This window comes from Drosophila serrata, unplaced genomic scaffold (assembly GCF_035046125.1).
Source record: "Drosophila serrata isolate PLE 108 unplaced genomic scaffold, ASM3504612v1 contig_184, whole genome shotgun sequence".
NCBI classification, from domain to species: domain Eukaryota; kingdom Metazoa; phylum Arthropoda; class Insecta; order Diptera; family Drosophilidae; genus Drosophila; species Drosophila serrata.
Genome location: NW_028257082.1, coordinates 2,550,000 through 2,566,721, shown reverse-complemented (window position 1 = coordinate 2,566,721; position 16,722 = coordinate 2,550,000). Strand labels below are relative to the sequence as shown.

Here is a 16,722-nt window from a genome sequence, read left to right as displayed (position 1 = left end):
TCGGTTTGACTAATCCGGCAGCCATCACCCATCAGCCACCAGCATCCAGCAGCCGGGAGCCAGGAAAGCCAAGCACCAAAGTGCCAAAGTCATCGGCACAGCAGGACTTTGCAAAACCCAAAACAAAACATAAACAAAACCCCGCTGAAAGCCAGAGTTTGTTCCCACCATTGGAAATCCGCCTGACGGAGTTCCAAATACCGTGTGGCTAACCAAGAGCAGGTTTCTAAGCGATAAATTCAGTTGTGACTAATGGAAGCGGTTATTAAATTGAAAGCAAGATGGAAAATATCAGAATGGTATGCTCTACAGTTTAAAAGGGATTCGAGAGCACCACATACTTTTTAATTGAACAATTTTTTAACGAATTTCTTGATTTATTAAATACAATTGAAAACAGTGTAGCTTATTAAATCGTATCATATATATCGGATATATCTTCATGTATATATTGCCACAACTTGGGTGTCATTGTATCCTTCAGTCCCAAATAAACCTCACTTGCCCTGCAATCGCTGAAATGAAGCCAAAGCTGCAGGCACGCGAGCCGCAAGGCAATGGCTCCACATAGTCCCAATGACAGGTGAATCGAGGACCACCTCCACCTCATCTCCCCAGCGATGGTACTCACCTGACGGGGTTATTGTGTATACGCAGGGTTCACTTTGATCGCCAATTTCGTTGGTGGCCCAGCAGAGCAGCGTTCCGTAGTCCTGGCAATGCAAAGAAGAAATCGCAAACACACACACGACAGGATGAGTGGGGGTTGTGTATATTGGAGGAGGTTGTAAAGGGTTTGGGTTCTGGTTCGGACTCGGATTCGGGTGTGTGTCCCGGTCCGGGCCTGTGGGTGTTGCGGGCTGAGTGACAATGCATTTCGTTGGCTTAATTTATGCATGCACTGCGGCGATGGCGACGCCGATGGCGACACACCTTTTCAACCTTAATTGAAAATTCAAAACCGCAACTCGTTTGGAAAATTATGTGCTGGCCCTCAAGGGCGTGCCAGGGACTGATTTATTTGACCTCCAGGAGCCCGGCAAAGGGATTGGGAATGGGAATGGTTTCGGACTGGAAGTTGGAGTTGGAGTTGGGGCAGAGCACTTACATTCTCCGTCATTGGTGTGTAATGGGCAATACTGCGTCCCCGATCCACGGCCACCTGCGAGGCTGGTATGTCCACGGTTTCGCCCTGCGTTGCATTGAATTTCCAGACGTAGGTGGCCTCCGCGGGATTGGCATCAATTTCACAGGCCACCTTAACGGTTTCATGCCTGCCCGAGCTGTAAGTGGTCTTTTGAATAGGTCGGCACACGGGCGCAACTGCAACGATACACAAAGAGAGAGAGTGGAGGATTGAAGTCGGGTTGAATGGCCAAGACGACATCTGCATAGTTAAAGAAAAACATTGGATTCGATTCCCACTTCATTTGCCATTGGCCTGCAGCCAGATCTGTCAGCATTCGTCCATTAAACATTTAACGAAAAGGCTCCGGCATTGTTGCCTCGTTTTGTGGCCAACTTGCTGCTGCTCTTTAATTGATTTATTTGTCTGATTTACGGGAAAAACTCAATTTGTCCCTGGCAGGCAGGCAGGCAGGCAGGCAGGCAGGCAGGATAAGTCGTCCTGCTGAGTCCTGATGTAATTGCATTGTGTAACGTGTTAGTTACAAATTGCAATCGAAAGATCCAATTCGTTTTAATTAAGCTGTTATGTAAATTAACACTCTGCCTGCTGGACTTCGGCTCTGGAAGAGTACTCACATCGTATGTCCAGCTGGACGGGATTGCTCTCTCCGTCGCCCTCCCGATTGCTGCCCACACAGGTGTAGATGCCGCTCCTCGCCCGGCTTGCATTCTGCAGCACCAGACTCTGGTTGGATACGGCGATGCCCTCGGCGGGATTGTTGGCCAGAATCTCGCCCTGAAATCGAAAGGAGAAGTCAGTGAGGGCGGTAAGTGAACGCAAATTGAAAAGGTTTCGCAAATTTTAGGTGGCTGCTCGTGTGGCATAATAATTTATTGAATCGAATTCAATTTACCGATAACTGCTAAATTGAAATAAATTTAATTTCTAACAGCTAATAACACTTTTATGTTGCGTTACATTGCGCATACGCCCCGCAGGCCAAGGCGGATTGAGGTGGGTGGGTGTGCGGCTGATTGAAGCCCCGGTGGCTGCATAAATTATACCAAGCCTGCATAAATTGCTAAGTGCTCTCTCCCACTGCCGGGTAATTCAATAATAAATTGTGCGATCTACGCTCTATGTGTGTGGGTGTGTTCTACGTAGAGAACTTCATTTTTTGGCCCTTTGGCAGCCCTAAAATATGCAACAATTATACGCTCCATCTCGGCCCGATTCGCTGCCGCAGGGTAATGTATGTAAGGGGCGTATAATGAAAATAATAATAATAATAACGCCGCCATACATACATTCATACATGTATGTAAGCAGTTTGGGTTTCCTGCTCTCTTTGAAAGTGCCCCAAGTCAGTGGGTGGTGGCACATAAATTAGCCACACTGGGGTGTTAAGGTAACTCGTGTAAAACCGACATCTGTCTGTCACTTACATTGTGCCGCCAGCTAACTTTGTATATCCACGGATTCGATTTGATGTTGCACTCGAAGAACACATCGATGCCCTCGCGCAGCGTCGAGTTCAGGGAATTGGTTCCCAGCTCCAGGCTCACCACCGGTATGTCTGTGAAGGAAATCAAGTATAAGGCTTAGCTGCCATGGCCCCTGGAGCAGGCTAATTACTTTAAATCGGCTGCCAGACAAATAATAAAGCTGGCTGGCAGGCAAATGAAATGCCTGAGCACCGGCCAAAGGTGTAATTACTGTGTAAGCCGCACAAATTAGCCAATTTAAGTTGTACTAGGGACTAGGACCAGCTTTGCCTGTGCTCTGCGCCAGCTGCTTGTTTGTTTATTATTATATAATTTTTTTCGCCCAATTAGGCTTTTGAAATGCTGTTTCGCCAGAGCAAAAAGGTAACTGGTAACTGGGCTAAAATTTTAACTTGATTAATTCAGAATTGGTTCGCGAATGCGAATCAATTAAGCTTATTAAGCAATCTATCAAATTGGGCAAACAGAGCGCCCAGCTCGTGCCTCTCCCCTTTCGCGGCGAGTGAAGCAGAGCCAGATATTTCAATCGAATTGCCTGGCGCCGTTGGGCGGATCCGAAAAAAGGGGAAAAGTTAAAAGGTAAGCAACAAGACCGCACTTCCAAGGCAAACAGGAAGCGGTCCGGGCCACGGGAGGGGACGCTCCTCGCTCCGTGGTTTTGCCATTTAAATTTTGTGCAAACAGGTCGAAAACTGTAAAAGCGTAAAGATGACTTTGCAGGAGGCGGCGGCGTCTCTGGCTTCGCTCCGCTTGCGGTGCTTGTGGCGGGTTAAAAAGTTTCGCAAGTTTTTGTGCAAAAGTTTCACCGGCCGCCGCTGGAAATTAATTTGCCAAAACTTGCCGCAGCTGAGGAGAATCGAAGAAAAATATGCAGCCGCTGGAAGAGGGAGAGCCAGCCCAGTGCAGCGATTCCTTACACAGTTCTTAAAGCCAAAGCCTTGGTGCTTTCGTTTTCATTAAAAACTTTGGCAGGCCGAATTAAATATTAAGCGGGTTCTTGTTCCAGGCCAGCATCAGTACTCACGATAGATGTCCAATTTCCAGCCATCTTCCATGCCAGACTCCGGTATCATGCTCTGCTCGGCGCGGCACGACAGGAACTTGCCGCGGTCATCGATGGTTGGCGTGAATGTCAGCACCGAGGTGGTCATATTCCCGTCCGGATTCGCCTGGATAACGAGACAAGAAGGAGAGCAGCAAGTTAATAGCCGAGCCGAGCAAGTCGACCAAGTTGGCCAAGACAATGCGAACGGAAAGGGTTGGCATTGGCCCGCACGTCCTGCGGCCCCAGATAGGGGTGGCTTTTAATTGAGGTCCTCGCTACGTGACTGCCGTTCGAGCAACTTCAATTACCGCAAAGCATGTGTACGGCTGCCACTGGGAAATGGGGAGTGGAAATTGTACTCCGGGGCGGCCATTAACAAGGATGACAGGCATTTGAAATTTGCATGTTTATAAACATTTCACACAGGGTAGCATTGGGCCTGCAAGGAAGTCTGCTACGGTATGTGTTTAATTGGGGATATTTAAAAGAGTTTAAGGTAGAGTTTTAATATCTCAAAGGAATTAAATTACTAAAGGACTGGAAGATTATTTAACTTTGCTTTTTGAGCAAAGAAATCTTGAAAGTTAATAAGCTAGAGAGTTAAGATTTTCAATATAAAATGGGCAAGACAAGTCCAAACATTTGCTTTGTAATTTATAGAAATCCTTGCCACCCTTATCGAATACCGCAAAGGACACTCTCTAGTCGAGCCCCTGTTTCGCCATGCTTCCACTTACAATCTCGTGAGTATTCTTCATGGGGGTACTGCCCTTCCACCAGGTAATCGTCGGCGCTGGACGTGCTCCGATGACAACGCAGCTGAGCTGATAAGAATTCCCCGCCGACAGTGGTCGATTCTCCCCCTGCAGCTTGACAATCAAAGGACGCACTGCATCGGGTTGTCGAAGGAGGGTGAAAAGCAATAGAATTAATTAGTTAGGCACAGACACGGACTCGGGGATGGCTCCTCGGGCTTGGGGTACTCACGGTTCATGTCGAGGACGACGCTGCTGATAATTGGCGTTGTCAAATTATTGTTCTCCGCCCGGCACGTTAGCTGCATGTGGAGATTCCGTCGCTCCAGTCGAGGCAGGGACAGCACATTGGCCACGCGTCGCTCGGAGAGGGGATGGCCCACGCTGGCATCCTTGTAGACGGTGTTCCCATGCAGCCAGGTGACCCTTGGCTGCGGGCGACCTGCAAGGAGCAGGAGGAGAACGTGGTGGATGCGGATTGGTAAGGGAAGAAAAAGAATTATCGGGGACGTGTGTGTGCAACTGATATGTTTGCCAAACGGCTTAGACTCGGAGTTGTCTCTGGCTGAACAGCCGGCAGCGTTTTAGCTGGTCTCCTGTTTGTTTATGTGCTCACAAGTGCAAGGAGTGGATGAGTGTGTCCTCCTGGGATGGAATGTGTGTAGCTGGTGCTGTGGCTGTGGCTGTGGCTGGCTGCGTGTGTGTGTGTACAAGTGCCTTTCGCTGTTTCATTTGTTGTCTTGTTTGGCTTTTAGCAATTTTCAAGTGCTCTCAATGCAATTTGTGTGGGCATTGTGTGTGGCAGAGCTCCTCGATTGTCTGCACGTTGGCTCCAGCTTGAGTTCAGTTTCGTGCAGGAGACAGGCGGGTGGAAATTAAATAAAATGTGAAGATCTTTCGCCTGCATTTTCACGCTCATCACTTTTAATTGTCAGACACAAGCGGCAGCCAGCATCAACACTCTCTCCCCAATACACACACAAACCCACAATTCCCCAGTAAATACTGTATATATATATCTAGGACTTACCGCCGATGGCCACGCACGTGATGTTGATGCCGGAGCCCTCGTTGTAGGGCCCCAGCGTGTGATCCTTGATGGTGGCCCCCTTGCTGTCCAATATAATCACGGATTCGGGCGGAACTGCAAGGAGAGGAAGGACAACGCTGCGCATTAGTATTGAGTTTCGAAAATGGAAATCATAGACTTTGAGCTTGTTAAAATGCAGTTTCTGCAGTGTCAAATCGATGACACCTAGCCGGTCTTCGTCCTGTCAGCTCAATACTTGGCCAGCAAGCTCCTTAAGAGCTTGGCTGTCGGTGCCTTAAAGAGCTGCTTATGTTGTTGCCACTTTGGCAAAGAAAAGCCAGGAAAAAGAATGGCAAAGTCTTCTTCGGGCAGATGCAGTCAAAGTTCAGTAAAAGTATTACTTGTGTACCTCGTATTCGAAGCGGATAATGGTATATTGTATTGTTATTAGTAAAGATATCCGATAAAAGAGGTGTGTTTATTTGTGGGAAGTAAAATAGAAGAAATCCTATTATCCCAAAAATATTTGTCTTTCCTCTTAAGTATTTCCAGAATTCTTTTGCAAATAATTAATACAAAAACAAACTACTCTTACTTGCACCTCATTTATTTTTTATGCTTTCTTTCACTTAGAGCTTAAAGACCTTCCTGTTTTGACTGCTTTACTCTGTTTTCTTTAGTTTTCCCCCATACTACTTGGTCTGTTCCTTATTATTATTGGTTATTTCAGGGGGTGGGCGCTTGGCCAACTATTTGGAGCCGGAACCCGACCCGATTATCATCGCTTTGCTGGCAAATTTGCTTGGCCTGATCAAATCCTGGGAACTTCCTGCTCTCTCCCCAAAGACCGGCGCATTAGCAGCAGCGGCAAGTTGTCCAAACTGTCCACCCTGAACTGGGGCAACTTTTAATCTAATATCTTCTTTAAAGTTTTTCCCTCTGTTCCTTTTTTTCCCCCTTTTCCCATTTCCCGACCGACGTACAAAGTTCTAAATCCTGCCTTGGTTTTACGCTTCACATGTCACAGACAAACACGCACACACATAGCGGCAGCATGTTGAACATGCTCAAGAAGTTTGTAAAACACAGCCACGCCCCTTTCGGCCCGCCACCGCCTCCTTTGCTTCCACACGCTTCATCTGGCAACTGCGACGGCGACGGCGACTTCGGCGTCGGCAGCAACTATTTACCAACAATATTTGGCCTGGCCAACTCTGCTGGCCATATATTTCAGCTAAACGCCGCTGGAAACGCATATAAATTTTAATGGTAAATTGCAAGCTGTGGCCGCCTCAATGCCCAGGTATCCTTCTCGCGGTGGGTTTAAGCTTAAAATAAAAACAGGACTTGAATTCCATTTGAAAGTGGGTAAAATGGAAGGTGGAATACGCTTTTCCTTCTGGACAATTCCGAGAGAAAATAGGGTTAAGAAAACAGCAATAAAATGTGCCTTTTACTTGCTTAAGGTTTTGTTAAATTAATTTGAAATTGATAGTCAGAAACTACTAATTTAAAGATACTAACAAATACAATATATGATTTCTAGTATAAATAAGTTTTAGAATTCTAGGACTCTTTTAATATATTTCTTTATATTGCATAAAGTTCTTCTGCCTTAAGATGCTAACAATACAATTTAAGATTAGAGAATTGGATGAATGCTGGTAATCCTTTCTCAATTTCGACTTTTATCGATTTAAATCCTTGCCTTGGAAAATTCTAACCGTTTCAGCGCATACTCTTGCCCAATTCCCAATCTGAAATCCATTTAAGAGGCGAGGAATTCAATTCAAAAGTTGCACTTTGCACTCGCAACCAGCGAACCGAACCCATTGCCACCCGCCGCACACTTGGGCTTTCTCCTCGAGCAGCTTTAACCAGCCAAGTTTAAACTTCTGGCCAAGTTGGCACTTTAAAATCTGTTTGCCAAGTGCAGGACTGCAGTCCGGGCAGGCAGTGGGTTAAAATAAGGAAAAAGTTGGCAACCCGAACATATAGTTGGCGTCTTATTCTGTAACTAATGTGTTTGTCCAAGAGCTGAGTGGCGTGGTTGGACCGGAACGCAGAAGAATGAAGCCAGAAGCGGTTTGAGGATATAACATCCACCCACCCGGCCAGGATATGTCGCCGCACAAATTAGCTGCTCAATTATGCTGCCCCGCACATCGTGGGCAAACAGAATGGCCAAACAAGGAGCAAGGAGAGTGGCTCCATGCCGGTACTTACTTATGACAGTTAAATTCACTTTGGAGTTACGCGTGGGACTCTTCTGGAAGTCGACGCGGCACCGATACTCTCCGGTGTCGTCCTCGGTGGTTGACTTGATGGTCAGCGTGCCGGCACGTCCCTCCACGTAGAAGGAGAGGCGCTCCCGATAGGTCTCATCCGACCAGTGCGTGCCCTGGGCGAAGTTGGAGTCGCGTGTATCCACACTGAAATGGGGCAAAAGAAGACGAGAATCAGAAGTGCACTGGTATGAAAATATTACCTAAAATAGGGCATTCATCTTACAGATTAATATATATTCTTAAATACTTCAACTGCTTGTAGCTTAGTATAAGTTTTAGGTTTAAGGTTTAGGCTTTACCATTTGTCTTTGTGATAAAATCATCACAAAAGTTCAAAAGTTTGTAATTAATTCCCCGCTAATTTTCTCCCAGTGTCGGCATGGGAAAAATGAAAAGAATTCCTGTATATCAGCCTGTGCCAAAAGGAAAACAAGAGTCGCCCCAGTGCCCATTACTTTCTCACGCCATGTTGAAGTTTTTTATTATCGCCGTCGGCGTAATTGGGTTCTGCAATGAATTAATAATATACACCCGCCCTCCCATGCTGTAATTTATTGTTTTCGCTTGAAATTCCCAATTATTGATTATTCCATCCTGCCGATACTGGCCGTAATGAGCTCATTTTGGTGGTCAATCAATGGTCTTAAAGTGTCCGTGCTGCCGCTGTTTCCAACTTCAGGCCAACGACGTTGGGTTTAAAAAGTTTCGAAGCGTAGGAAGTTCGCTGTGATAGCCGATTTAGGTCAACATTTAGCCGAGTGGCGAAGTTAATTGGGGTTTAAAGCACTTTTCCTGGCAACACATAGTTAATTATGCAAGCTCTGGCGTAATATTCTATTTTGGCCAATCCTTAAAGTGGCCGAAAGCGTTTTTAATTGAGAACCAGAACCGGAGTAATCCCAGCCCGGGGGCAACGAAGTTTCAGAGCCCGATTTAAGCGCCACCTCGCCCACTGATATGCTACAACTTATGAATTAATCATTTAGTGCCTGGCCCCAGGACGTTGCCGAGTTGCCAACTCAATTGGCATTCAAATTGCTATTGGTGCCCGGGAAAATCTCACCTAACTTAGGTTCGACAAACGGCCGGCCGAGTACATAATTTTTCCCCCAGCCAGAAATGCTCCATAAATTCCCCTGCATCTCCATATACATATATCCTTCGCCCTCGACAACTGCTCGGATTGCAAGCCTGTGTTTTATTGCATTTCGATTTTGATTTGCTTTGAACATATGGCGCTCCCTCGAACGGATAATGAGGTTCTGCAGAAGGACCAAACCGAACCGAAGCTCGTATGTCAGCCGGGCAATAAAAAGTCAATGTCGTGGAGGGACAGGATCGCGTCCTGCCAATGCTGGGTGAAAATGAAATTTTTACCACCGGGCGTGGCCTGGTCCAGCATCGGGCAAGCGGTTTCTTTTATGATTAATTTACTTGCTGAGTGGTTTTTAATTACAAACAAGAGTTGAGCTCAGTTCGAGCGTGGCTCTGCCGGTCGTTATGCAACGCTAATTACTACTTTCGCTCGAGTCATTTGCAAGTCCTTGAAGTGCCCGAAGTTCAATTAGTTTTGGCCGCATGTCAATGCCTGGCTAGCTGGCAGGAAGGCAGCCCGGGCTGGCAATCAGCTAATCACCACACACACACACATCCCAGTCAGACGAATCCAATTAAAGTTTCACGCCTTTGATGTAGACGTGTATCTGGTAGATACAAGATACTCGGTACTGCCAGCCACCACAACGACATAATGTTAGACATGAATAATTGAAAAAGTTTTTGCTGGCGAATGTAACCTTGGAGCGAACCGCCAAGAAACTTTGCCCACTTTCGGCAGCTCCTCTGTGTATAATTTTCTAGTTATGCTAATTTCATGTCTGCAGGCTGACGGACTGCTTCGGACTTTGGACTGCGGACTTCGGTCTGGGGTTAGGGGACAGAGAAAAAATCGGCTTAATTAGCCGCCATTAAATCAGAATGAAAACTCCCCTCGAATGGGGCAACTGACATGTGCAGGTCTCCGACATCATCCGATCCAATTTCCCGCCTCATCTGTTTGTTTGTGTCGAGTGGCGGATGGCGGATGGCGAGCGGGTTGAGTGCGTCAAAAGTTGTCTGCGGTAATCAATTTTGTTTATTTATGGACCCGTGCGTGTCTGTCTGAGTGTGTGCGGTTAAAATGTTTGCGGTCAGGTGGGTATTCTCCCCCGCATCAACTCTCCTCTCCTCTGCGGCTTGTGGCTCTGTATTTGACACGGCGGCTTAAAGATTTAAGGGTTATTGGAAAGCGATTTCCCTTCCCTAAAATCTATCAAAACGTGTCGAGACTCACCTGTAAATGGGTGTCTTTAGGCCGACCTTGTACCAGATGACCAGTGCCACACGATCCTCGTAGATGGGCGGGGTGACGTTGCAGGGCAGTCGGCCAACAGTGCCCATTATGGACTCGGATAGCACAGGAGGACCTGAAAGTTAAGAGAAACTTAGGGGATTAGTCAGAGTTACTGGGTTAAGTCATAGAGGAGACAAATTTAAACACAATTTAAAGGGAAACTAACTTTGGAATCAATTCATTTCGATATGTATTACTATCTTATGTCATTTAATAAAGGTTTAATTCTGAAGATTCCCTTTAATTCCACAAATAGACTTTGAGAAAAGACATCCAATATTAGAGCTCCTTTGAAGAAAAAACTGAAATTTATAACGTAGTCTCCTTAGCTAGAACCCGAGACGGAAGACGAAAAAAAATCAACAGCAGGAGCTGCAGGAAAGTGGCTGAGATGAAAAAAAAAATGTGGCTAACAAATGATGTATAATTAGCCGAGGGCATTAGCACTTTGTTATTGGGACCAGAGACCCCCCGAAAAGCCGAGTAGCGGGGAGCATGCTGCGATCTTTCGCTTGGCCCAACTAATAATGCTATAAATAAAGGCGAAAAGACTTGAGGGGGGGATGGAAAATCGAGGGGAAAGTCAGTGAGATAAAAGTGACGTAATGGGCGCGACGTCTTCATCGCACTGTCCTGCGCCTTTCTTTCTTTCGCCCTCTCACATTAAAGTGAAATTAGCGAGCAAATCCTTTTTTTATGCTAATTTCGTCCGGCTTTCAAGGCGGCAGCGGGGATTGTTCTTCCTCATTTCGCCGGCTTCTTCTTTTCTTTTATTTTGCTGCCTTCCCTTTTTTTGTGTGTTACTTTTGCACAGCCATTTTTTGAGTTATGTCCTTTGGCTTGGCTTATTTTCCGAGTCTTTGCTCTTAACAATTTCCCTTTTGGCTGGGCATTTATTTGTGTTATTTTTGGCCTGCACTTAAGATTCGTTTGCCTTTTCATTATTCTCAGTTGCTTTGTCCGCTCATATTTTTGCCGCTTTGTTTAAAGCCCCGAACGGGAAAGACGGAGAGAGAGATTACTGTTTGAAGTTGACATTAATTTCGGGGACTCTTCGCAGACCGAGGCTTATTCCAACTGGGTTTGGTCTGATTTTAATTTAAATTTTATAAGATTGGGCCAGAGAGCCGGTCTAATTTTCCTGTTTAAAATTTTCCTTTCCCGTAGACTTTCTTTGCCGAAAAAGTTTGTTAGCCCTTTTGTTGTTTGGTAAAGGAAAGGCGTCGGTCCCTCGTCACGTTGTTTGTATCTCATTTAAATTCTCTTGTTAACTCATTTGCATTTCGTAGGCTCAGCGTTTTGACGTGGCCCAAACAAAGTTATTACAGTTTGTCGAGAGTCCCCCATGCGCTGGCCAACCGCAAGCGATGATTTAATTGCGAACCCAACTCACAGCTCAACTGCAGGCGGCGCATATTACTCATACGCCCCGTGGCCGCTCCGCGGAATTAGTTGCTAATCAGCTGGGGAAAAAGGCAAGCAAGCAGGACTCCGGCAGTAGCGATAATGCAATGCATAATTTATGATGATTATAAATGGTTTTGTGCTGCCGCCTGACTTTCGATTCTGCATAATAATCGGGAGGGGGGCAGGAGACTCGTTTAAAATGTGATGGCTCCTAAGCCGGAAATCGCCGGGTTCCTCTTTTGGTTTCTTTTTTTTCTCTGTTTTGCTGGGGCTCCACATGGCCCGGGCCTGGCTGCCGCCATGTTTCGATTTTTCGCTCATTTCATATGCAAATATGTTCGATTTGCCATTACGGAACGAGCACAGGCAGTGCCGAGGCACGAGGGCAACCGCAATAATAACAATGCCAATGATGGTAATGATGATGACGTCGGCCCCTAACACACACACACGCACACACACATTTGCAGGGGAAAGGACAACAAAGCACAAGCACACACACACACACATACACAGGCACTGGCTGAGCGAGGGCAGCTCTCAGAATTTACATTATCCTTGCGTCCGAGTTAAACGAAATGAACGAAACGAATGCTCACATTGGCAAAACATTTAATTATAGCAATTAGCTAATTAGAGATTTTCGTTTTGAGCCCAGAACGCAGTGCCCTTTTTTTCGCCGCCCCAACAAAAATCAATCGTAAAATGCCCACTGGTTGTGCGTGGTTTTGTGCTGGAATTTGCAATTTCGGCCACGTTTGTCCACTTGTGCTGATTTGTTTTCCAGCTATCGGAAAATGTTCGAATGGATTTCATTCTAAATGCATCTAAAGCGGTTCTACTAAGGTTGTTTCTCTTTTTTTTCGTGTTGCTGTGAACTATAAAAAAGTCATCAACATTAATTGCCACAACACGGCGGCCATTAAAATTGCTTTTGCAGGGTCCTGGCTTAACAACAATTTCTAGCTCAAACAAGCCAGGACAGGCCAAAACAGTAGCTGTTTGGCTCATTAGTTGGCCCACGTACAAGCCAGAGAATACATTAAGCGAGTGTGTATGTGTGTGGTGGCAAATTAATTGCACATAAAATTATAACTCAACGCACTTGAAACTGACAAGCGACACGGTGACTTTCTCACCCCAGTTTCCCTCCGATTTGATGGCCTTTCCAGATGCCAGGCGAAAAGTCATAAAAACGCCACGGTAACTGCCACTTGGTAGAGTGTGTGTGTGCAGCTTCCATTAATTAAAAGCAATGTGTTGATTTCTTATTCCTTCCCAGTTTCCTTTTCCGACAGGCACTCGGTGCGCTCTCCCTGGCTCCTTGACAATTGGCATTTTGTTTTGACTCTTGGCGCATTTATAGCCAATTATTTTTATTGCCAAGGGGCAAACAGGCGTAAGGTGTGTAGATAAATGAACTTTAACATTGGGACATTTATTTTATTGCACTAACAATAGGTATCTTGAGCTCAATAATCCTCCAAAGCGGCGATTTAATTATGAAATATTTCCCATATTTGCATTAAGCTTTAAGATTAATGCAATTATATAATAAATTATCAAAACCTCCTGGTTCTCCAACTATACACACTTTATGAATAGAAGAAAAAAGACCAGTTTTTTTACCCCAACAGTTGTCATATTTACCACAGCCACAGGGCAAATTCCATAAAAAACCACTCACTTTGTCAGAGGCTAGAAAAAAATAGTATATTCGTTTAATGTGACGCCATAAATAAAGCAGTTTAATTAATTTTCTCATTAAATGCCATTAAATTCAATTAATATAATAAGCAGTGGCAAGTGCTTTGACCGCTGTGAATATAAACAAAACGGGTTCCAGCATTAAAGTGGAACAAAATCAGGATATTCAGATGCCAAACTAAAGGATATTCAACTTAAATATGACGGCAGCTCAGCTAGCAAAAGAATCTGGCAAAAATTATTATGCAAATTTGCTTTCATATTAGTGGCATTTGCCACCGCTCTGCCTGCCCCGCTCCGACTTTCAACAGAAGTGAAGACGGCAGAAAAAATAAAATCTGCGAATCGAGACATGGCCGGGGCCAACTCAGTTGACAACGGCAACATTTGCTGATTTCGCAAAAATATGCGCAGACGAGGGGAAGTCGAGGAAGCCAAGGAGCTCAGTGACATTGCCGGAAACTCCTGCCAAGGAATTGGCAGCCAAATTTAAATAAAACTCTTGTCAATATTTGCCAGCGACCGAGAGGGGGGCGAGAACGAGTGCGACTCAATATGAGTAACAAAAATGTTGTTTCAAATAAGTGCAAACATTTGCATAATTTGCTAAAATCATGGAGCTATCAAATAAAATAAGCGTGACATCTCTAACCCCGTTTTATTGGATTTGGTTTTTAGTCTTGGCTTAACGGAAGGATTCAGCTTCAGTTACTCGCAAATTCTGGCCAACTGCAAATCATATTGAAACGCTTACACACCCGCTAATTGCAAAACACTCGGAAGTCCCCTTGGGAGTACTTAAAAATTAAATAAAAATCAAATAAAAATCTCCAAATACAATTGAGGCGAACGACGACGAACCGTGGAGAGAGCGCTCGAGATGGAAGCAAATTTCAGGCGCAATTAAATTAAATTCCCACTGGCAGGAGGTCCGGCAACTATTCATGTGTAAATTCCAACAAAAGGCGCTGAGGGTGACAATTACGAGTCGGTCAAGACTCGGTCGAGTTTCGCTCTCGCTCTCTCTTCTTCCTTTCGATTCGGCCATGTTCCCAGTTCCGTTTTATGGCCATTTGCTTTATGTAATGCCAAGTGTTTGGCCCAGCGACGGTGGCATAAAAGCAAAGGGCGACAGCGGCGCAGTTTTAATGTGCAATAAACTGTAACGATAATGATTATGCGTTCTAGGTGGAGCAGGCCAGAAACAGAGTCCTAGAGAAAGGACTCGAGGAAGGAAGGAGGAGCCGGGGGATAGGCCTCGGCTGTTGCAGCAGTCAATCGTGGGCATAAGTTGGCTTTAATGGGCGCCAAAGTGGCAATTATTGAAAGTGCTCGCTCTCGGCCAGTCCGAAAAGTGTAACAAGCAATCGCTTTGTCTCGGTCTCCTTGATTTGGCCAAATGAATTTTATATTAAATTTAATTCGTATCCCATTAACACGGGCGAGAAGCAATGGGATTACGGAAATAGGGATGCTACTTTAAGGGAATATTAAGCAGGACAATTGCTTTAAAATGGGATTTCTTCAGGAAGAACTCTTTCATGGATGGATAAAGCTGTATAGTATATCCTTTTCATTAGCTTAATTAATGTTTTAGTTGCAAAGCAAATGATTTTGTGTTTACTTAACTCTACAGAAACTATTCCTGAACTAAGCATCCTTCATATAGAATTTGTTAAAGCAATGAATGATTGCCTTAAAAGTTGCTGATATCTTGATAAACCATCATCAAATCGATTCAAAATCAATAGTTTTATTGACTCCATCAAATGGTATTCATTATATTTCAGCAAACTGAATACGCAATCGTAAAATAAAATGTTATACACTTCATTTCATTACGAACTGTGGCCCATCTTGAGGAGAGTTCCCATGTCGTCTGTTCATTTTACATCCCATACATAACTATAACGATCCATACTCTCGGCCACACAACCGGCTCTTACATAAACCATCAATGGCAAGGGCCAATCTCCATATGTCGGTCCTTCCAGCCCCTATCCCCTATCATCTCCTGACCCGCCTCCGGTCACATAAAAATGCAGTAAATGGCTGAGTAACAGACTGACTGACTACGGAAAACTTTCACTTCCGGTCCCGATGCCCCTTAAAGGATTCTTAACGGCCGAATTTTAGTGGCCATTGTGAGTGTGTGCGCCGGTCTACCCTTTTTTCGCATTTACATTATGCCATCCACCGAGCATAAGTATCTGGAAGATACATACAAGCACGGGGCACCGGGCTCAACGGTATCTCTTGCATTTTATGGCTGAGGAAATACTCCGTGTCAGGTGGAACCCATATACACATATCTTTAATGCACAAATCAAGTCACTTGAGCACTTTTTCTATAAACATTTTCATTTTATAGATACTTAAAAGGGCCGCCTGCATTTGGAGAGCCTTTTATGCGGGTCTCTATGTCGTCCTTCGTCCTTCGCCCATCGTCCCTCGTCCGTCGTCCTTTCGGCTCTATCCAGGCCCATTCTAGCCGCCGAGGCCATTAAGCCGGCTCTCTGTGCCCGTCTGAGAGACTGTGATTTCAGCCAGCGTTCGAAAATTGTTGCATAAGAAAGGGGTGCCAACACGTTGCGTGTATTAGAGCGATTGTGTGCGAATCTGTGTGAGTTTTCGGGAGCAGGGTTTGTCTGTGTGCGAAGCCGTGACCGTTTACGTGTCGCTGCTTTTACTTTTATCTAAAAGTGGGATCGGGTAATGCGTTGCTGACTCGACAAACGCTCGGCCAGGGGTTTAGTTTTAGTTCTCTTCTCTTCTCCTCTCCAAAAAGGTGAATCTGATAAGCCAGAAATGAATTCGATGTGCGAACGTGAGCATGTGGAAATAATTACATAATGAAAACGTAGCAGCGAAGAAGAACAAATGGAAAGTGACTTCAAGGATTTGTAGTGTCCTTATGAAACAGGACACAAAACAAAAAATAAGAGAGAAACACAATTACATGGCTAAATTAATTTTCTTGTGCCAAAAGCCAAGATGGCACAAACAACGCAAATTAAGGGAAAAAACCCAAACGAATTTCCCCTAATTGCTGCACAAGGAATTTCCAAATGAAATTTTCAACAAGAGTATCTTATTTTATTTAATTCCTCATCTCATTTTTACTTGATACGTTTTTGTGCCATTTTCTGTGAGAGAACTGAAAGAGTCCCCCGGAATACTCATAATTATGGGACCTTGATGTGATGACAAATGATTTGAAATTACTTTAAATAACGTGACCAAATGGTATTCATCAATTGAACTATTTTAATTAATTTGTGTTATATATATTTAATATTATAGGGTATACAGGATTTGTTATCGCCTCCATTCTGTTCCTGTTCATATATACATTTGCTCATTTCGTTTTTGATATAATTCGTGGAGTAAAATGTGCTTTTTCGTTTTTCTGTGAAAAAATAAATACGTTGCCCTCTGCTTTGTATTTTTTTATTCTCCATTGA

General features: G+C 44.7%; 1 protein-coding gene across 20 annotated transcripts in view; it reads right to left on the bottom strand.

Moving 5' to 3' along the window:
* Positions 1 to 16,722, bottom strand: part of side-VIII (sidestep VIII) — an 83,980-nt gene that overhangs the window by 10,733 nt on the left and 56,525 nt on the right. For all 20 annotated transcript variants that reach the window (XM_086828033.1, XM_086828026.1, XM_086828019.1 and 17 more), the window contains 10 exons: positions 10,085 to 10,217; positions 7,691 to 7,896; positions 5,465 to 5,578; positions 4,667 to 4,876; positions 4,417 to 4,568; positions 3,659 to 3,803; positions 2,575 to 2,705; positions 1,765 to 1,924; positions 1,109 to 1,323; positions 632 to 713 (listed from right to left, as the gene is read on the bottom strand). In XM_086828033.1, coding sequence (XP_086684159.1) covers positions 632 to 713; positions 1,109 to 1,323; positions 1,765 to 1,924; positions 2,575 to 2,705; positions 3,659 to 3,803; positions 4,417 to 4,568; positions 4,667 to 4,876; positions 5,465 to 5,578; positions 7,691 to 7,896; positions 10,085 to 10,191 — 1,522 coding nt within the window. In that variant the 5' untranslated portion in view covers positions 10,192 to 10,217. The remainder of the gene's footprint in view (positions 1 to 631; positions 714 to 1,108; positions 1,324 to 1,764; positions 1,925 to 2,574; positions 2,706 to 3,658; positions 3,804 to 4,416; positions 4,569 to 4,666; positions 4,877 to 5,464; positions 5,579 to 7,690; positions 7,897 to 10,084; positions 10,218 to 16,722) is intronic.